Genomic DNA, 16,004 nt, shown 5'->3' with positions numbered 1-16,004 from the left:
ACAGTAAGGGGCTGGGGCTGTGGGGAGTGGGGGGCAGTGGTGTGGAAGTGGCCATGCATTAGGGAAGCCTTGTATAAAGTGACCATTCCTCTGCAGCTGAGACAGTTCAGGTGCAGCCACATTGATAGGATTGGAGTCGGGCTTCTAGCTTATCTGCCCACTCAAGCAATGCAGAGGCATCAAAGTGTCACCCAGTGCTCCAGAGATTTTCACCCCTCGGGCACAGACTGCAAAGTAATGAACATTTTAGTGGATGGCAGAACAGTTGGACGACTGCGCACATTGTACAATCTCCTCGCTAAAGCTGGCCATGGAGCAGTCACTGCTGGATACACTCACAGCCCCTTGCAATGTCAGCATCCCGGTTTGGACCATTCTCCCTCATGGTTCAAGCTAACAGTGCAGCCTTACAGTGTGAGTTAGGAGAATGCCTGTGCCTGAGCTGAGAGCACAGCATGCAGTGCGATGGGCAAAGCTGCCGATAATTGGTCAGGTGGAGTGGGGCGGAGGTGGGTGGGGTTTCAGGCAGCCATGCAGCGCACTAACCCCTGGCCATCCAAGTGGTGGCCAGCACTCTCCGGGATTGGTTAAGGGGCTTTCAGACTTAACCAGGACAGATTCTTAGTACACCTAAGCTAACCCACATGTCCAAGAGCCAGTGTCACTGAAGACTGCTCATATCTAGGGAACTGGTCAGTCACATTTGCCGCCTGCTGCAGGATTTCGCACCAAGGGGACATGGAGGGCATCCACTGCCAGTGGCCGTGAAAGTGACAGCGGTGCTCAATTTTAACCATTGGCTCCTTTCAGGGCTCCACAGGCGACCTCTGTGGCATATCACAAGCCTCCACCCACAAATACATCCCTGAGGTCACGGATGCCATCTTCACAAGGGCACACAACTTTGTGCATTTTGCTTGCGATCAAGAAATGCAAGAGTGATTGGATTCGCCCAGATCTCGGGTTTCCCACAGCTGCAGAGTGCGATCGCCTGCACTCAAATGGCGCTCAGATCTCCATCATAACAAGCGGTCAACAATGTCAACCGCAAGGGATTCCATTCAATGAATGTGCGCTGATGTGTGACCACAACAAACACATCCTGCAGGTGTGTGCACGGTTCCCAGGAGTGTCCACGACTCCTACACCCAGGTGACGGCTCCAGACTGCAGCAGAACAATGATACAATGAGGCTCATGTAGCAACTCACACCTTGGTGGAGCAAACTATCAGGATGCTGAAAATGGACTGGTCTGGTGGAGCCCTGCAATACAGTCCACAGAGGGTGTCATGTATCGTCGTCGTCTGCTGTGCCCTTTACAACCTGGCGCTGCAACGGGGAGAGGAGCTGGCTGAGGAGGAGATGGAGGAGCTGCACGTCTCCTCTGATGAGGAGGACATCCATGGTGATGAGTGTGAGGGGGTCCTCGAAGGCGGCGATGACGGGGATGAGTTTCTTGCACTGGCTAGACAAGGCAGGTGTGCTGAAGACCCTCAGAGCTGCTAGACTTGTGCAGGGTGATGACGACATTCAGTGAGGAGATACGTTATATCCTCACCTTGTGTCTGTGAATGTTTGACTCCTGTCTAGCTGAGGGCAGCTCACTTATGCTCTGTGAACAGGGTCATAACATGGAGATGCAGTGGGAAATTTTAACTTCTGGTCCTATGGCATCCTTTGTGAAACTGAACCCTTCAGGGCCACACTGTCACCGGACACAGATGCTGATGAGATGGCGGGGGGGCAGCCACTCGAAGATGCTGGGAGCACAGAGAGAGAATGAGGGAACTCTGTGTCACCAACACAGCAGATTCTGGAAGCAATGATAAGCCCCATTGAGGTGCAGACATGACTGATGTGTCCAGTGACAGTGAAGGCGCATCATCAGTGTGCTGGGAAGGTTAAACAAAGCACAGGGAAGAGGCCCTGGACTGAGACACCTCCATTTTATCTTGTGCAGGAACCAAGGATTCACATCTGAGTGACATGAACACTGCTCATCAGAACAAGGAGCCATAGGCAGGGAGACATTCTTGGGAGTTTATTGACAATAGCGAACATTATGTACAAGTGATTAACACCCGTGCCCAGGCTGTGCAACTACATTTTCTTGACCCTCCTAACCCTGCCACTACGTCTTGGTGCTCCCCGGACATCCACAGTGAAGGTGGAGGCAGCCTGCTGACTGCTACACCCCGTCTGTGATGACCTTGATGGACGTCCTCTGAAAGGCCGAGACCTGGAGGGCCCCAGCCTGCTTTCATGGTCCTGCTGTATGGCAGTGGCACCCTCCTCAGCCAGTGAAGCTGGAGCTGCTGAGGTCACAGGAAGAGGGGATTCTGATGGGCTGGACACTCCTGGAGTCACCTGGGTGGATGTGATTGTGACCCCAAGACTACTCTAAAGCTAGATGCAACTAAGGTGTGTGTCTGCAATGGTGGAGGATACGGGTGAGCACTGTGACGGGTCATCAATGAAGGTTTCAGCAGATTCCGCTTCTGAGGTGTCATTTGGGGCTTGAGTCAAGAACCTGGCTCATGTTCTCCCTCAGCTGTTTCTTAGGTGTGCCTGCAAAAACAAGGGGAGATAATTAGTGCACGGCAGTGGCCTGTGAAAGGACACATCGCTCACAGCATGGTTGCCTGATGGATGTTGCACTGCTGGATCTCAATTGGTTGAGCACCGTTGACCTAACCATCAGCACATGAATAGTCCAGACTGTCTCCGGCCAGCTGGATGGCTCTGTTTTCAGACATTCCTCCACCGGTCTGCAACCTCTCCCTGTTGTTGTGTGCCAGCTTGTCCTGCACTAATGCAGATGGAGAGAGTGTAATCAGTACACTTGCCAGCCAGATGATAAGTATGCCTGGTATATGTGGGTGGTGAGTGGTGCCATGAATGGGATGAAGACAATGAAGGTGAGTGTGAGAGAGTGAATGGTGATATCCCTTGAACTGGCAGTGAGTGAGATCCCTGTAGATGTGTGATGGGTTTGTGAGTGTGTGAGTTGAGAGTGATTAGAAGAGGGACTTACCCTGGCAGAACAGAGGAGATCATTCATCCTCTTTTGGCACTGGGTGGCTGTCTTCTTTTGCAGGGTGTTGGCGCTGACCACCGCTGCCATCACCTCCCATGCTGGATTGGTGACCGTGCTTGCTGGACTTTGCCCAGAGCGGGGTGGGGGGTAGAGGACTTCACGGTGGGCCCCCACAGCATCCAGTAGGTGCCCAAGGGAGACGCTGGTAAATTTGGGGACAGCATGTTTCCTCCCTTTGGCGGCCATGACTTTGCAGCAGCTTCCTATCCCTTGATGAGTGCCCCCTTCTTGCAGAGGCGGCCTTTAAATATGGCGCCTGTTTAGTGAAGGCCTGACGTGACAGCGGTGCGGGCAAATGAGAGCCACCTGGCCAGCAACCTGCAGTGTTTCCCGGGAATGCATGATTAATGAGGTGAGATTGGGACGATACGGCGTGAAAACCTGTTATTGTGGCCGGAGGGTAAAACGTCCTTTTTCCCACCCACTATCGCAGTGCGTGCAAATCTGGGACAATTCCTATAAGAAATAAGAACAGGAGTAGACCATTCGGCCCCTCGAACCTGCTTCACCATTGAATAAGACCATGGCTGATCTATTTGTGTTTCAAATTCCACATTCCCATGTACCCCCAATAACCTTTGATTCCATTTCCCAACAAGGATTTATTTACAACACAATCTATTACAATCTATTTACCTCTGCCTTAAAAATATTCAGTGACCCCGCTTCCACCACCTTCTGAGGCACAGAGTTCCAAAGTTTCACAACCCTCTGGGAGAAAATAATCTTCCTCATTCCTTCCCTAAAAGGGTGACCCCGAATTTTCAAACAGTGGCCCCTTGTTCTGGACTCACCCACAAGTGGAAACATCCTTTTTGACATCCAACTTGTCAATACCGTTCAAAATCTTGTGTACTTCAGTCTCCTCTTGGAAACTCCAGTGGAAACAAGCCCAGTCTGTCCAACCTTTCCTCATAAGATAACCCATTCATTCCAGGTATTAGTCGAGTGAACCTCCTCTGAACCTCCTCTGAAGAACCGTTCATCTCATCTGATCGCCATATCCCCTTGCTCCTTAGTCCCTCATTTATTTGTCTAGCTTCCCCTTAACTGCATCTGTGTTGATTAATGATATGTACACTGAAGTCAAACTGAGCATAAGGATACTGTATTGTGCACACTGCACATAAGTGTTGAATATATATGCATGATCCAAAATGGATCAACCAAAGAGAAATATATTTTTAAAAATTCAATAATCAGGCAGAAGACAGATGAGGAAAACCACTAGAATGGATGCAAAAATATTTAGAAATATGTTAAAAAGTTTAAGAGGAATTTGCCATTAAGAAGAGCTGAAGACACCAAGCTTAAGAGTAAGAAATACTTCAGTATTGTAACAGTACAGAGGTGTATTCACACAACTATCGGACTGCGACAGTTATAATGTGAATGTAGCCTGTTATTGTGGCCGGAGGGTAAAACGTCCTTTTTCCCACCCGCTATCACAGTGCGTGCAAATCTGGGACAATTCCTATAAGAAATAAGAACAGGAGTAGACCATTCGGCCCCTCGGGCCTGCTTCACCATTGAATAAGACCATGGCTGATCTATTTGTGTTTCAAATTCCACATTCCCATGCCTCGGAGAAAGGGTCTCACATGACATTTTGTCAATTAGAATGAAGAAGGCAGCTTCAATTTTCAGACTGTTCAGGCCTTGATGTACCAGCCATACAACAGGAGAAGTGGATCCCAAGTAAGGGTGCAGAAAGAGATCATGGAATGTAACTCAACAAGAAACTGTTTTATAAAAAGTGGATCAACATAGCAAAGAGAAATGAAAACCAAAAAAATAAGCTGCATAATTCTCAAATAGGAGAAAGTGAAGAAGACCACTGAAGCAGAGATAAGAATATTGAGGAATATACTAAGAAGGCCATCATGGAGAGGAAGGATAGAGAGGAATCCCAAAGAAAAAATAGTCTGTGAACAAAATATAAACAGATTACCTTGGGAATATAATGTTCCATTCACGATGCAGAAACATTCTGTAGCAGAAGATGAATAGCTTGTGGTGGGAGAAACAGTAGAATGAATGGGAGAAGCAGGCGATGTTGGTGGAGAAAACGTTGAAGGCATCTTGATCGTGGTTGCAGAGACAGTGCTCGTTGATGCAGTTCGGGTTACAAGAACAGTGACTGCAGTAGTTGTAGTCCATTTGGTGGCAGTAGTTGAAGAATGATTTCCGGGGAATCCCCCAGAAGTGGGAATACTCGTGGTGGTAGTGGTTTGAGGAACGGTTCTGCTGGTGGATGTAACGGATAATGGAGTTGGGGTTGATGTTGCAGGGGTGGGAGATGGTGTAGCAGTAGTTGTTGCGCTTGAAGTTTGAGGGATTTCTGTGGTTGCGGAAGTGGTTGAATGTGATTCAGGAGTTTCTGCTGTTTCAGTTGTGCAGGTCGTAGTTGGTGTAGAACCGACAGGTATTTCCCCGGTGCTAGTGGATTGTGAGCTTGTAATGGTAGTTGCCGATGTGGTTAAATTTGGTGTTGTGCTTGTGGTTGGAGTTGTGGTTGTTGCATGGCTTGAAGATACGGTGCTAGTTATAGATTGGGTGGAGGATGAAGCTGGAGGCCTGCCTGTTGTTGTCGATGCTGCTGAAGGTGGGCTTGAGGTTGATGTTGAGGGGGATGGAGATGGTGTCATGGTTGTGGTGGTGGTTGAAGGGAACCTTGTGGTTGTGGATGTGGTTGAATGTGATTCAGTAGTTTCTGATGTTTCAGATGTCCAGGCAGTATTTGTTGTAGAGCCGGTGGGTTGCTCCCAGGTGGTAGTGGATTGTGAGCTTGTAATGGTGGTTGGCGATGTGGTTAAAGTTGGTGTTGTGCTTGAGGTTGGAGTTGTGGTTGTTGTATGGCTTGAAGATACGGTGCTAGTTATAGATGGGGTGGAGGATGAAGCTGGAGGCCTGCCTGTTGTTGAGGATGCTGTTGAAGGTGGGCTTGTGGTTGATGTTGAGGGGGATGGAGATGGTGTCATGGTTGTGGTGATTGTTGAAGGGATCCTTGTGGTTGTGGATGTGGTGGAATGTGATTCAGTAGTTTCTGCTGTTTCAGTTCTGCGGGTAGTAGTTGTAGAACCGGTGGGTTGCTCCACGGTGCTAGTGGATTGTGAGCTTGTAATGGTGGTTGGCGATGTGGTTAAAGTTGGTGTTGTGCTTGTGGTTGGGGTTGTGGTTGTTGTGTGGCTTGAAGATACGGTGCTAGTTATAGATGTGGTGGATGATGAAGCTGGAGGCCTGCCTGTTGTTGTGGATGCTGCTGATGGTGGGCTAGTGGTTGATGTTGAGGGGGATGGAGATGGTGTCATGGTTGTGGTGATTGTTGAAGGGATCCTTGTGGTTGTGGATGTGGTTGAATGTGATTCAGTAGTTTCTGCTGTTTCAGTTGTGCAGATCGTAGTTGTTGTAGTACCGGTGTATATTTCCCCGGTGCTAGGAGATTGTGAGCTTGTAATGGTGGTTGGCGATTTGGTTGAAGTTGGTGTTGTGCTTGTGGTTGGAGTTGTGATTTTTGTATGGCTTGAAGATACAGTGCTAGTTATAGATGTAGTGGAGGATGAAGCTGGAGGCCTGCCTGTTGTTGTCGATGCTGCTGATGGTGGGCTTGAGGTTGATGTTGAGGGGGATGGAGATGGTGTCATGATTGTGGTGGTGGTTGAGGGGAACCTTGTGGTTGTGGTTGAATGTGATTCAGTAGTTTCTGATGTTTCAGATGTCCAGGCAGTATTTGTTGTAGAGCCAGTGGGTTGCTCCCCGGTGATAGTGGATTGTGAGCTTGTAATGCTGGTTGGCGATGTGGTTAAAGTTGGTGTGGTGGTTGAGGCTGGAGTTGTGGTTGTTGTATGGTTTGAAGATACGGTGCTAGTTATAGATGTGGTGGAGGATGACACTGGAGGCCTGCCTGTTGTTGTGGATGCTGTTGAAGGTGGGCTTGTGGTTGATGTTGAGGGGGATGGAGATGGTGTCATGTTTGTGGTATTGTTTGAAGGGATCCTTGTAGTTGTGGATGTGGTCGAATGTGATTCAGTAGTTTCTGCTGTTTCAGTTGTGCAGGTAGTAGTTTTTGTAGAGCCGGTGGGTATTTCCCCGGTGCTAGTGGATTGTGAGCTTGTAATGGTGGTTGGTGATGTGGGTAAAGCTGGTTTTGTGCTTGAGGTTGGAGTTGTGGATGTTATATGGCTTGAGGATAGGGTGCTAGTTATAGATGTGGTGGAGGATGAAGCTGGAGGCCTGCCTGTTGTTGTTGTCGATGCTGTTGAAGGTGGGCTTGTGGTTGATGTTGAGGGGGATGGAGATGGTGTCACGTTTGTGGTATTGTTTGAAGGGATCCTTGTGGTTGTGGATGTGGTTGAATATGATGCAGTAGTTTCTGCTGTTTCAATTGTGGAGGTCGTATTTGTTGTAGAACCGGTGGGTTGTTCCTCGGTGGTAGTGGATTGTGAGCTTGTAATGGTGGTTGGCGATGTGGTTAAAGTTGGTGTTGTGCTTGAGGTTGGAGTTCTGGTTGTTGTATGGCTTGAGGATACGGTGTTAGTTATAGATGTGGTGGAGGATGAAGCTGGAGGCCTGCCTGTTGTTGTCGATGCTGTTGAAGGTGGGCTTCTGGTTGATACTGAGGGGGATGGAGATGGTGTCATGGTTGTGGTGATGGTTGAAGGGATCCTTGTGGTTGTGGATGTGGTTGAATGTGATTCAGTAGTTTCTGCTGTTTCAGTTGTGCAGGTAGTAGTTGATGTAGAACCGGTGGGTTTCTCCCCGGTGCTAGTGGATTGTGAGCTTGTAATGGTGGTTGGTGATGTGGGTAAAGCTGGTTTTGTGCTTGAGGTTGGAGTTGTGGTTGTTGTATGGCTTGAAGATACGGTGCTAGTTATAGATGTGGTGGAGGATGAAGCTGGAGGCCTGCCTGTTGTTGTTGTCGATGCTGTTGAAGGTGGGCTTGTGGTTGATGTTGAGGGGGATGGAGATGGTGTCATGTTTGTGGTATTGTTTGAAGGGATCCTTGTGGTTGTGGATGTGGTTGAATGTGATTCAGTAGTTTCTGCTGTTTCAGTTGTGCAGGTAGTAGTTTTTGTAGAGCCGGTGGGTATTTCCCCGGTGCTAGTGGATTGTGAGCTTGTAATGGTGGTTGGCGATGTGGTTAAAGTTGGTGTTGTGCTTGAGGTTGGGGTTGTGGTTGTTGTATGGCTTGAAGATACGGTGCTAGTTATAGATGTGGTGGAGGATGACACTGGAGGCCTGCCTGTTGTTGTGGATGCTGTTGAAGGTGGGCTTGTGGTTGATATTGAGGGGGATGGAGATGGTGTCATGATTGTGGTGATGGTTGAAGGGAACCTTGTGGATGTGGATGTGGTTGAATATGATGCAGTAGTTTCTGCTGTTTCAGTTGTGGAGGTAGCAGTTGATGTAGAACCGGTGGGTTTCTCCCCGGTGTTAGTGGATTGTGAGCTTGTAATGGTGGTTGGTGATGTGGGTAAAGCTGGTTTTGTGCTTGAGTTTGGAGTTGTGGTTGTTGTATGGCTTGAAGATACGGTGCTAGTTATAGATGTGGTGGAGGATGAAGCTGGAGGCCTGCCTGTTGTTGTTGTCGATGCTGTTGAAGGTGGGCTTGTGGTTGATGTTGAGGTGGATGGAGATGGTGTCACGTTTGTGGTATTGTTTGAAGGGATCCTTGTGGTTGTGGATGTGGTTGAATATGATGCAGTAGTTTCTGCTGTTTCAATTGTGGAGGTCGTATTTGTTGTAGAACCGGTGGGTTGTTCCTCGGTGGTAGTGGATTGTGAGCTTGTAATGGTGGTTGGCGATGTGGTTAAAGTTGGTGTTGTGCTTGAGGTTGGAGTTCTGGTTGTTGTATGGCTTGAAGATACGGTGCTAGTTATAGATGTGGTGGAGGATGACACTGGAGGCCTGCCTGTTGTTGTGGATGCTGTTGAAGGTGGGCTTGTGGTTGATATTGAGGGGGATGGAGATGGTGTCATGATTGTGGTGGTGGTTGAAGGGAACCTTGTGGATGTGGATGTGGTTGAATATAATGCAGTAGTTTCTGCTGTTTCAGTTGTGGAGGTAGTAGTTGATGTAGAACCGGTGGGTTTCTCCCCGGTGCTAGTGGATTGTGAGCTTGTAATGGTGGTTGGTGATGTGGGTAAAGCTGGTTTTGTGCTTGAGGTTGGAGTTGTGGTTGTTGTATGGCTTGAAGATACGGTGCTAGTTATAGATGTGGTGGAGGATGAAGCTGGAAGCATGCCTGTTGTTGTTGTCGATGCTGTTGAAGGTGGGCTTGTGGTTGATGTTGAGGGGGATGGAGATGGTGTCATGTTTGTGGTATTGTTTGAAGGGATCCTTGTGGTTGTGGATGTGGTTGAATGTGATTCAGTAGTTTCTGCTGTTTCAGTTGTGCAGGTAGTAGTTTTTGTAGAGCCGGTGGGTATTTCCCCGGTGCTAGTGGATTGTGAGCTTGTAATGGCGGTTGGCGATGTGGTTAAAGTTGGTGTTGTGCTTGAGGTTGGAGTTGTGGTTGTTGTATGGCTTGAAGATACGGTGCTAGTTATAGATGTGGTGGAGGATGACACTGGAGGCCTGCCTGTTGTTGTGGATGCTGTTGAAGGTGGGCTTGTGGTTGATATTGAGGGGGATGGAGATGGTGTCATGATTGTGGTGATGGTTGAAGGGAACCTTGTGGATGTGGATGTGGTTGAATATGATGCAGTAGTTTCTGCTGTTTCAGTTGTGGAGGTCGTATTTGTTGTAGAACCGGTGGGTTGTTCCTCGGTGGTAGTGGATTGTGAGCTTGTAATGGTGGTTGGCGATGTGGTTAAAGTTGGTGTTGTGCTTGAGGTTGGAGTTCTGGTTGTTGTATGGCTTGAAGATACGGTGCTAGTTATAGATGTGGTGGAGGATGAAGCTGGAGGCCTGCCTGTTGTTGTCGATGCTGTTGAAGGTGGGCTTGTGGTTGATGTTGAGGGGGATGGAGATGGTGTCATGTTTGTGGTATTGTTTGAAGGGATCCTTGTGGTTGTGGATGTTGTTGAATGTGATTCAGTAGTTTCTGCTGTTTCAGTTGTGCAGGTAGTAGTTTTTGTAGAGCCGGCGGGTATTTCCCCGGTGCTAGTGGATTGTGAGCTTGTAATGGTGGTTGGCGATGTGGTTAAAGTTGGTGTTGTGCTTGTGGTCTGAGTTGTGGTTGTTGGTTGGCTTGAAGATACAGTGCTAGTTATAGATGTGGTGGAGGATGAAGCTGGAGGCCTGCCTGTTGTTGTGGATGCTGTTGAAGGTGGGCTTGTGGTTGATATTGAGGCGGATGGAGATGGTATCATGATTATGGTGGTGGTTGAAGGGATCCTTGTGGATGTGGATGTGGTCGAATGTGATTCAGTAGTTTCTGGTGTTTCAGTTCTGCGGTTAATAGTTGATGTAGAACCGGTGGGTTGCTCCCCGGTGCTAGTGGATTGTGAGCTTGTAATGGTGGTTTGTGATGTGGGTAAAGCTGGTTTTGTGCTTGAGGTTGGAGTTGTGGTTGTTCTATGGCTTGAGGATACAGTGCTAGTTATAGATGTGGTGGAGGATGAAGCTGCAGTCCTGCCTGTTGTTGTGGATGCTGTTGAAGGTGGGCTTCTGGTTGATGTTGAGGTGGATGGAGATGGTGTCATGGTTGTGGTGGTGGTTGAAGGGATCCTTGTGGTTGTGGATGTGGTTAAATGTGATTCAGTAGTTTCTGTTGTTTCAGTTGTGCAGGTAGTAGTTGTTGTAGAACCGGTGGGTTGTTCCCTGGTGCTAGTGGATTTTGAGCTTGTAATGGTGGTTGGTGAAGTGGTTGAATGTGCTGTTGGTGCTGATGTGGGAGGAGTTGGAGATGGTGTTGAGGTTGCTGCTGGAGTTGTGGTGGATATTGGAGGGATTGTTCTTGTTGATGATGTGGAATATGATGTTGTGGTAATTGTTGGAGTTTGTGTTGAGGTTGTTGGGGTTATTTTGATTTGTGGGGCATAAGGTACGCTCGATGTAAGGCTTGCATGTGAGGTGCTAGTTATAGATGTGGTGGAGGATGAAGCTGGGGGCCTGCCTGTTGTGGATGCTGTTGAAGGTTGGCTAGTGGTTGATGTTGAGGTGGACAGAGATGGTGTCATGGTTGTGGTGATGGTTGAAGGGATCCTTGTGGTTGTGGATGTGGTTGAATGTGATTCATTAGTTTCTGCTGTTTCAGTTGTGCTGGTAGTAGTTGTTGTAGAACCGGTGGGTATTTCCCCGGTGCTAGGGGATTGTGAGCTTGTTGGCGATGTGGTTGAAGTTGGTGTTGTGCTTGTGGTTGGAGTGGTGGTTGTTGTATGGCTTGAAGATACGGTGCTAGTTATAGATGTGGTGGAGGATGAAGCTGGAGGCCTGCCTGTTGTTGTGGATGCTGTTGAAGGTGGCCTAGTGGTTGATGTTGAGGGGGATGGAGATGGTGTCATGGTTGTGGTGATGGTTGAAGTGATCCTTGTGGTTGTGGATGTGGTTGAATGTGATTCAGTAGTTTCTGCTATTTCAGTTGTGCCGGTAGTTATTGTTGTAGAACGGGGGGGTTGCTCCCTGGTGCTAGTGGATTTTGAGCTTGTAATGGTGGTTGGTGAAGTGGTTGAATATGGTGTTGGTGTTGATGTGGGAGGAGTTGGAGATGGTGTTGAGGTTGCTGCTGGAGTTGTGGTGGATATTGGAGGGATTGTTCTTGTTGATGATGATGTGGAATATGATGTTGTGGTAATTGTTGGAGTTGGTGTTGAGGTTGTAGGGGTTGAAGTTATTTTGATTGTTGGGGTGGGAGTTAAGGTTGATGGAAGGCTTGCATGTGAGGTGCTAGTCATAGATGTGGTGGAGGATGAAGCTGGAGGCCTGCCTGTTTTTGTAGACGCTGTTGAAGGTGGGCTTGTGGTTGATGTTGAGTTGGATAGAGATGGTGTCATGATTGTGGTGGTGGTTGAAGGGATCCTTGTGGTTGTGGATGTGGTTGAATATGATTCAATAGTTTCTGCTGTTTCAGTTGTGCATGTCGTAGTTGTTGTAGAGCCGGTGGGTATTTCCCCGGTGCTAGTGGATTGTGAGCTTGTAATGGTGGTTGGCGATGTGGTTAAAGTTGGTGTTGTGCTTGAGGTTGGAGTTGTGGTTGTTGTATGGCTTGAAGATACGGTGCTAGTTATAGATGTGGTGGAGGATGAAACTGGAGGCCTGCCTGTTGTTGTGGATGCTGTTGAAGGTGGGCTTGTGGTTGATATTGAGGGGGATGGAGATGGTGTCATGATTGTGGTGATGGTTGAAGGGAACCTTGTGGATGTGGATGTGGTTGAATATGATGCAGTAGTTTCTGCTGTTTCAGTTGTGGAGGTCGTATTTGTTGTAGAACCGGTGGGTTGCTCCTCGGTGGTAGTGGATTGTGAGCTTGTAATGGTGGTTGGCGATGTGGTTAAAGTTGGTGTTGTGCTTGAGGTTGGAGTTGTGGTTGTTGTATGGCTTGAAGATACGGTGCTAGTTATAGATGTGGTGGAGGATGAAGCTGGAGGCCTGCCTGTTGTTGTTGATGCTGTTGAAGGTGGGCTTGTGGTTGATGTTGAGGGGGATGGAGATGGTGTCATGTTTGTGGTATTGTTTGAAGGGATCCTTGTGGTTGTGGATGTGGTTGAATGTGATTCAGTAGTTTCTGCTGTTTCAGTTGTGCAGGTAGTAGTTTTTGTAGAGCCGGCGGGTATTTCCCCGGTGCTAGTGGATTGTGAGCTTGTAATGGTGGTTGGCAATGTGGTTAAAGTTGGTGTTGTGCTTGTGGTCTGAGTTGTGGTTGTTGGTTGGCTTGAAGATACAGTGCTAGTTATAGATGTGGTGGAGGATGAAGCTGGAGGCCTGCCTGTTGTTGTGGATGCTGTTGAAGGTGGGCTTGTGGTTGATATTGAGGCGGATGGAGATGGTATCATGATTATGGTGGTGGTTGAAGGGATCCTTGTGGATGTGGATGTGGTCGAATGTGATTCAGTAGTTTCTGGTGTTTCAGTTCTGCGGTTAATAGTTGATGTAGAACCGGTGGGTTGCTCCCCGGTGCTAGTGGATTGTGAGCTTGTAATGGTGGTTTGTGATGTGGGTAAAGCTGGTTTTGTGCTTGAGGTTGGAGTTGTGGTTGTTCTATGGCTTGAGGATACAGTGCTAGTTATAGATGTGGTGGAGGATGACACTGGAGGCCTGCCTGTTGTTGTGGATGCTGTTGAAGGTGGGCTTCTGGTTGATATTGAGGGGGATGGAGATGGTGTCATGATTGTGGTGATGGTTGAAGGGAACCTTGTGGATGTGGATGTGGTTGAATATGATGCAGTAGTTTCTGCTGTTTCAGTTGTGGAGGTAGCAGTTGATGTAGAACCGGTGGGTTTCTCCCCGGTGCTAGTGGATTGTGAGCTTGTAATGGTGGTTGGTGATGTGGGTAAAGCTGGTTTTGTGCTTGAGGTTGGAGTTGTGGTTGTTGTGTGGCTTGAAGATACGGTGCTAGTTATAGATGTGGTGGAGGATGAAGCTGGAAGCATGCCTGTTGTTGTTGTCGATGCTGTTGAAGGTGGGCTTGTGGTTGATGTTGAGGGGGATGGAGATGGTGTCATGTTTGTGGTATTGTTTGAAGGGATCCTTGTGGTTGTGGATGTGGTTGAATATGATGCAGTAGTTTCTGCTGTTTCAGTTGTGGAGGTCGTATTTGTTGTAGAACCGGTGGGTTGTTCCTCGGTGGTAGTGGATTGTGAGCTTGTAATGGTGGTTGGCGATGTGGTTAAAGTTGGTGTTGTGCTTGAGGTTGGAGTTCTGGTTGTTGTATGGCTTGAAGATACGGTGCTAGTTATAGATGTGGTGGAGGATGAAGCTGGAGGCCTGCCTGTTGTTGTGGATGCTGTTGAAGGTGGGCTTGTGGTTGATGTTGAGGGGGATGGAGATGGTGTCATGTTTGTGGTATTGTTTGAAGGGATCCTTGTGGTTGTGGATGTGGTTGAATGTGATTCAGTAGTTTCTGCTGTTTCAGTTGTGCAGGTAGTAGTTTTTGTAGAGCCGGCGGGTATTTCCCCGGTGCTAGTGGATTGTGAGCTTGTAATGGTGGTTGGCGATGTGGTTAAAGTTGGTGTTGTGCTTGTGGTCTGAGTTGTGGTTGTTGGTTGGCTTGAAGATACAGTGCTAGTTATAGATGTGGTGGAGGATGAAGCTGGAGGCCTGCCTGTTGTTGTGGATGCTGTTGAAGGTGGGCTTGTGGTTGATATTGAGGCGGATGGAGATGGTATCATGATTATGGTGGTGGTTGAAGGGATCCTTGTGGATGTGGATGTGGTCGAATGTGATTCAGTAGTTTCTGGTGTTTCAGTTCTGCGGTTAATAGTTGATGTAGAACCGGTGGGTTGCTCCCCGGTGCTAGTGGATTGTGAGCTTGTAATGGTGGTTTGTGATGTGGGTAAAGCTGGTTTTGTGCTTGAGGTTGGAGTTGTGGTTGTTCTATGGCTTGAGGATACAGTGCTAGTTATAGATGTGGTGGAGGATGAAGCTGCAGTCCTGCCTGTTGTTGTGGATGCTGTTGAAGGTGGGCTTCTGGTTGATGTTGAGGTGGATGGAGATGGTGTCATGGTTGTGGTGGTGGTTGAAGGGATCCTTGTGGTTGTGGATGTGGTTAAATGTGATTCAGTAGTTTCTGTTGTTTCAGTTGTGCAGGTAGTAGTTGTTGTAGAACCGGTGGGTTGTTCCCTGGTGCTAGTGGATTTTGAGCTTGTAATGGTGGTTGATGAAGTGGTTGAATGTGCTGTTGGTGCTGATGTGGGAGGAGTTGGAGATGGTGTTGAGGTTGCTGCTGGAGTTGTGGTGGATATTGGAGGGATTGTTCTTGTTGATGATGTGGAATATGATGTTGTGGTAATTGTTGGAGTTGGTGTTGAGGTTGTAGGGGTTGAAGTTATTTTGATTGTTGGGGTGGGAGTTAAGGTTGATGGAAGGCTTGCATGTGAGGTGCTAGTTATAGATGTGGTGGAGGATGAAGCTGGAGGCCTTCCTGTTTTTGTGGACGCTGTTGAAGGTGGGCTTGTGGTTGATGTTGAGTTGGATAGAGATGGTGTCATGATTGTGGTGGTGGTTGAAGGGATCCTTGTGGTTGTGGATGTGGTTGAATATGATTCAATAGTTTCTGCTGTTTTAGTTGTGCAGGTCGTAGTTGTTATAGAACCTGTGGGTATTTCCCCGGTGCTAGTGGATTGTGAGCTTGTAATGGTAGTTGCCGACGTGGTTAAATTTGGTGTTGTGCTTGAGGTTGGAGTTGTGGTTGTTGTGTGGCTTGAAGATAGGGTGCTAGTTATAGATGTGGTGGAGAATGAAGCTGGAGGCCTGCCTGTTGTTGTGGATGCTGTTGAAGGTGGGCTTGTGGTTGATGTTGAGGGGGATGGAGATGGTGTCATGGTTGTGGTGATTGTTGAAGGGATCCTTGTGGTTGTGGATGTGGTTGAATGTGATTCAGTAGTTTCTGCTGATTCAGTAGTTTCTGCTGTTTCAGTTGTGCAGGTAGTAGTTGTTGTAGAACCGATGGGTTGTTCCCTGGTGCTAGTGGATTGTGAGCTTGTAATGGTGGTTGATGAAGTGGTTGAAGGTGTTGTTGTTGACGTGGGAGGAGTTGGAGATGGTGTTGAGGTTCCTGCTGGAGTTGTGGTGGAAATTGGAGGGATTGTTCTTGTTGATGATGTGGAATATGATGTTGTGGTAATTGTTGGAGTTATTGTTGTAATATGAGTGCTCATGGTTGTTGGTTCTTTTGTCGTTGTATGAGTTTTACATATGAAATCACAACACAGGACTTGTATTTCATAGTCATAGCATTTTTTCATGTAATGTTGGTCATTGTTTTTGCATATGAGCCCAAAGGAGACATTACACTGCACTGTTTGT

General features: G+C 47.9%; 1 protein-coding gene across 1 annotated transcript in view; it reads right to left on the bottom strand.

The window, feature by feature from the left end:
* The window catches only part of LOC144685060 (mucin-2-like), a 131,364-nt gene that overhangs the window by 41,522 nt on the left and 73,838 nt on the right, over positions 1 to 16,004 (bottom strand). The window contains exon 28 of the mRNA XM_078549594.1: positions 5,050 to 5,439. Coding sequence (XP_078405720.1) covers positions 5,050 to 5,439 — 390 coding nt within the window. The remainder of the gene's footprint in view (positions 1 to 5,049; positions 5,440 to 16,004) is intronic.

The sequence above is a fragment of the Cetorhinus maximus genome, chromosome 9 (assembly GCF_964194155.1).
Source record: "Cetorhinus maximus chromosome 9, sCetMax3.hap1.1, whole genome shotgun sequence".
NCBI lineage: Eukaryota > Metazoa > Chordata > Chondrichthyes > Lamniformes > Cetorhinidae > Cetorhinus > Cetorhinus maximus.
The sequence above is the reverse complement of the archived record's forward strand: the minus strand, read 5'-3'. Positions and strand labels throughout refer to the sequence as shown.